Source organism: Ananas comosus, linkage group 3, assembly GCF_001540865.1.
Source record: "Ananas comosus cultivar F153 linkage group 3, ASM154086v1, whole genome shotgun sequence".
Lineage (NCBI taxonomy): Eukaryota > Viridiplantae > Streptophyta > Magnoliopsida > Poales > Bromeliaceae > Ananas > Ananas comosus.
In genome coordinates, this window is record NC_033623.1 from 5915152 (window position 1) to 5919064 (window position 3913).

Here is a 3913-nt window from a genome sequence, read left to right on the forward strand (position 1 = left end):
ATGTCGAGAATTTCAATCGGCTCGTTTAGAGCTCGAGCTCGGCTCGACTCGAAATTAGGCTCGCTCGAGCTCGGCTCGAATTAATTTCAAGCCGAGCTTGAGCCTAGATTTAGGCTTGAAATTAATTTCAAGCCGAATTTGAGCTGGCATAAGCTCGCTCGAGCTCGGCTCGTTTCCACCCCTAGCAAGGAGAGAGGGGAAGAATGAGAGATGGGGCATTTCGAGGTGTGAAGCAGGAGAGAAAAGATGTCATAATTAAAGTTTTGAATTTAAGGCATAATAGTATTTTGATCAGGTTTCAAAATTTTTGGTCAGAATTTGTAAAAAAAAATTTCTTCTAAACGTAAAACTAATAATTTTTTTTGTAAAATGGCCAAATTAAATTATTATAATCAAAATTTGAGAAAAAAAAATAATAAAAAATAAAGAAATAGAACAGAAATTGCAATACATGCGAAGCTAAATCATTAAAAATAGGCTAAGTTGCACGTTTGGTCCTGAAAGTATAATGCCTGTGACATTTTAGTTATCAAATTTTAATTTATTATAATTTTTAGCTCTAACTTTTAGAACGGTTACAATCAAATAGTATATTTCTACTTAATTGACTAAATATCGACAAACCGTAGATGTAAAAATTTAATTTTTAACTATTATTATATTATTAATTAAAATATTACTATAATATTTTTATATTAATAATTTAAACTAAAAATTATAACAAATTAAAATTTAAGAACAAAATAGCACGCCTGAGGACCAAACAATAAGTTGTGCAGCTCTGAAAATAATTTGAGTTGCATTATAAGGCGCGCATAGCATGACCAGAGATGACCAGAGAGAGAAAAAGCAAGTCCTCCGTATGGCCCCCTCTTTACTCCCTCAGCTGCCCCCAACCCCGTAACACTGAACTAGGGTTATCTTTTATTTTCTTTTTTTAAGAATTACAGAAAAAAGAAAGTAACTAAGAGAGAGAGAGAGAGAGAGAGAGAGAGAGAGGGGGGCGAAAAGACTAGAGAGAGAGAGAGAGAGAGAGAGAGAGAGCAAAAGAGAAAGAGAGCGAAGAGGGGGGAGAGAGAGTAGAAACCCTAGATGGGCGTTTCCGAAGCCCACCCGTCGTCTCCTCCTCCCCGACCATCATCATCGTCATTCTCATTCTCATTCTCATTCTCATTCTCAGCCCCGCCCCTTATTTTCCTGCTCGTCCTCGTACCGACCGTCCTCTCTCTCCTCTGGCCCGTCTCCGGCGCCGACATCTACGCCCTCGTCTACAAGGGCTGCGCCAACCAGACCCTCGGCGGCGGCGGCGGCGGCGGCTCCCAGCAGTCGGTGGCCGCGGTCGCCTCCGCCCTCATCGCGCAGTCGGCCTCCGCCAAGTTCTACAAGGCCACCTCCTCCTCCGGCGGGGGCGGCGTGTTCGGGGTCTTCCAGTGCCGCGGCGACCTGAGCCCGGGCGAGTGCTCGTCGTGCGTGGGCCGCGCGATCCCCATGTGGTCGTCGCTCTGCGGCTCGGCCGTGGCGGCGCGGATCCAGCTGACGGGGTGCCTGGCCCTCTACGAGGTGTCCGGCTTCCCGCAGGTTTCGGGCACGCAGATGCTCTTCAAGACCTGCGGCTCCGGCGGCGGCGGCGGATCGGGCTTCGAGGTGCGCCGCGACACCGCGTTCGCGCAGCTGCAGAGCGGGCTCAGCGGCGGGAATGGGTTCTACGCGACGAGCTACGAGGGGGTGTACGCGATGGCGCAGTGCGAAGGGGAGCTGTCGGCGGGGGACTGCGGGGAGTGCGTGGCGCAGGCCGTGCAGAAGTCCGAGGTCGAGTGCGGCGGCGCCCCCTCCGGCCAGGTCTACCTCGACAAGTGCTACATCAGCTACAGCTACTACCCCAACGGCGTCCCCCGCGGCGGTGCTTCCCCCGGAGGAGGAGGAGGAGGAGGAGGAGGAGGAGGAGGTGCGGCTGCTGCAAGGAATCTCTATCGTGCTTAATTTTAACTAAATTAATTAATTAATTAACTGATCAGTACTCTTGGCCTATTTATTTTTATTTATTTTTTTTTAAAAATAAAAATTACGACACTAGCTAGCTCGCTAGCAGTAGTAGTAATTAATGTGAGCGGTATGTACTTTGGTGATCATTTTTATAGGGCAGCAAACGACGAAGACGGTGGCGATAGTGGTGGGAGGAGCGGCGGGGCTCGGATTTCTCGTCATCTGCTTGCTCTTCGCCAGAAGCCTTCTCAAGAAGAAAGATGGTGAGTGAGTGAGTGAGTGAGTGAGTGCGGCGGTTACTACTTACCTTACCTTACCTTACCTTACCTTACCTTCTTCTGCTGCTACTACTGTCTAACAAGGAGATAAGATAAACTATTAATAATATACGCGTTTGAAGACCCACCCACCCATCCCCTCCCCTTTAACTTACTTTTGAGACGTTTAATTTGAAGTAGACCCCCTCAGCTTTTTTTTTTTATTAAATTTGGTGGTAATGCCGCTGCACTTTCTAGCTGACAAAATGACGGATGTTTTTGAATAATCGACGGCTGGTCATTGTTTGCTTCCAACAAAACAGCTTTTACTTGATGATGAGAAATATTATTAATTCCCATCGCACCTTACAACGGGAATAATTTGGAGGCTGTTGCATGAAATTTTAATTTGCTATTTTCTATTTCTCCATGTAAATATGTAACGGTTTTTTTTTTCTTTCTTTTTTTATTTTTTATTTGGATGCAGATTTTTGAAGAGGTTGTTGGAGAGGAAGGGGGAGGGAGGGGATAGGTAGGAAAGTTAGAAGTGAGGAGAGGAGATTGGGTTCGAAATTTGGGGAATATGGATTTTTGTCCCTTTGGAGTTGAATGGAATGGGGTATACAGGGGGATTATTTTTTGGCGTTTCTTCCTCTGCCCATGTGAGTGTCTTCAGAGAGAGAGAGAGAGAGAGAATGAATGGGTTGATGCACAAAAGAAAAAAAAAAAAGAAAAAGAAAAAGAAAAAGAAAATAAACGAACAAACGAAAAGCGGGGGCTCCCATTGTCTCTCTGGTCCTGTTGGAAGATGCTGTGTGTTCGGTGTGTTCGGTGGTGCATGGCTCGTCCCCGTTACTGTACATCTCCTGTCCCTGCCGTAGAGCTGTAAGACAGCAGAAATTAATTTACGGGATTTTTCCAAAGAATTTGCTTTCCTGATTTTCAAATTTTGCATAAAAATATGCCTCTGTTGGGACCGCCTGTGGTTACTTTGCTTTGATTGTTAATTTAAAATTTGCTTCTCTTTTTAGCACAATTAGTTTTAAATTTTTCTCGAGTTGTTGTTTTGTTTGGGAGTGAAAATAGATAGATGAATACCAGACAGTCAGTAAAACATAGGCTTTCTTTTTTTTGTATTTTATGATCAATTTTTTATTTTTGCAACACTACATTAATTAAGCTTAGTTTGGTAATTGACACTCTTGTCATTTTTGTTTATATATGTAACTGAGGGTTCAATGTAGTCGCATGTTCAGATTAGGTACTTTTTATTGGAAATCATTAATTAGGATAATAAATTGCATTATTTGTCCGTGAGCTTTTGAGTCAAGTTTCGTTTTGTCCTACATTTTGCCCTAGGGCCTCCTGCATGTCACATTCCGGATCCAGAACTTTCAGTAATATTTTATTTTAATAATGTTTTATTTTAATTCTTGTCTTAAGAGTAAAAATTATTACTTACAGTTAGTTTATCAGTACATCCATATCTCGTGAGTTCATTGACTTTTTTATCAATAAATTCAATTCAATGGTCCAAGTTTTCGGACAGAGTTATAATTCAACATGTCATAGGATTAAAATATGACATAAAAAAGGGTCTCAAATTATATGTGATATATATACATATGCGGATGCCCTGCCTGTAGGTAAAATGATTGTCTCTCTAATAATAA

At 43.0% G+C, this 3913-nt stretch overlaps 1 protein-coding gene across 5 annotated transcripts; it reads left to right on the plus strand.

The window, feature by feature from the left end:
• LOC109707911 (cysteine-rich repeat secretory protein 3-like) lies at positions 995 to 3270 on the plus strand. Of its 5 annotated transcripts, none has more exons than XM_020229447.1 (3): positions 995 to 1945; positions 2139 to 2246; positions 2728 to 3270. In XM_020229447.1, the coding sequence occupies exons 1-3, from the start codon at positions 1093 to 1095 to the stop codon at positions 2733 to 2735; spliced, it is 969 nt and encodes a 322-aa protein (XP_020085036.1). In that variant the 5' UTR covers positions 995 to 1092; the 3' UTR covers positions 2736 to 3270. The 5 variants fall into 5 exon arrangements, with proteins under 5 accessions (XP_020085036.1, XP_020085038.1, XP_020085040.1 ...); XM_020229449.1 differs by having other exon boundaries at positions 995 to 1939; XM_020229451.1 differs by having other exon boundaries at positions 995 to 1936.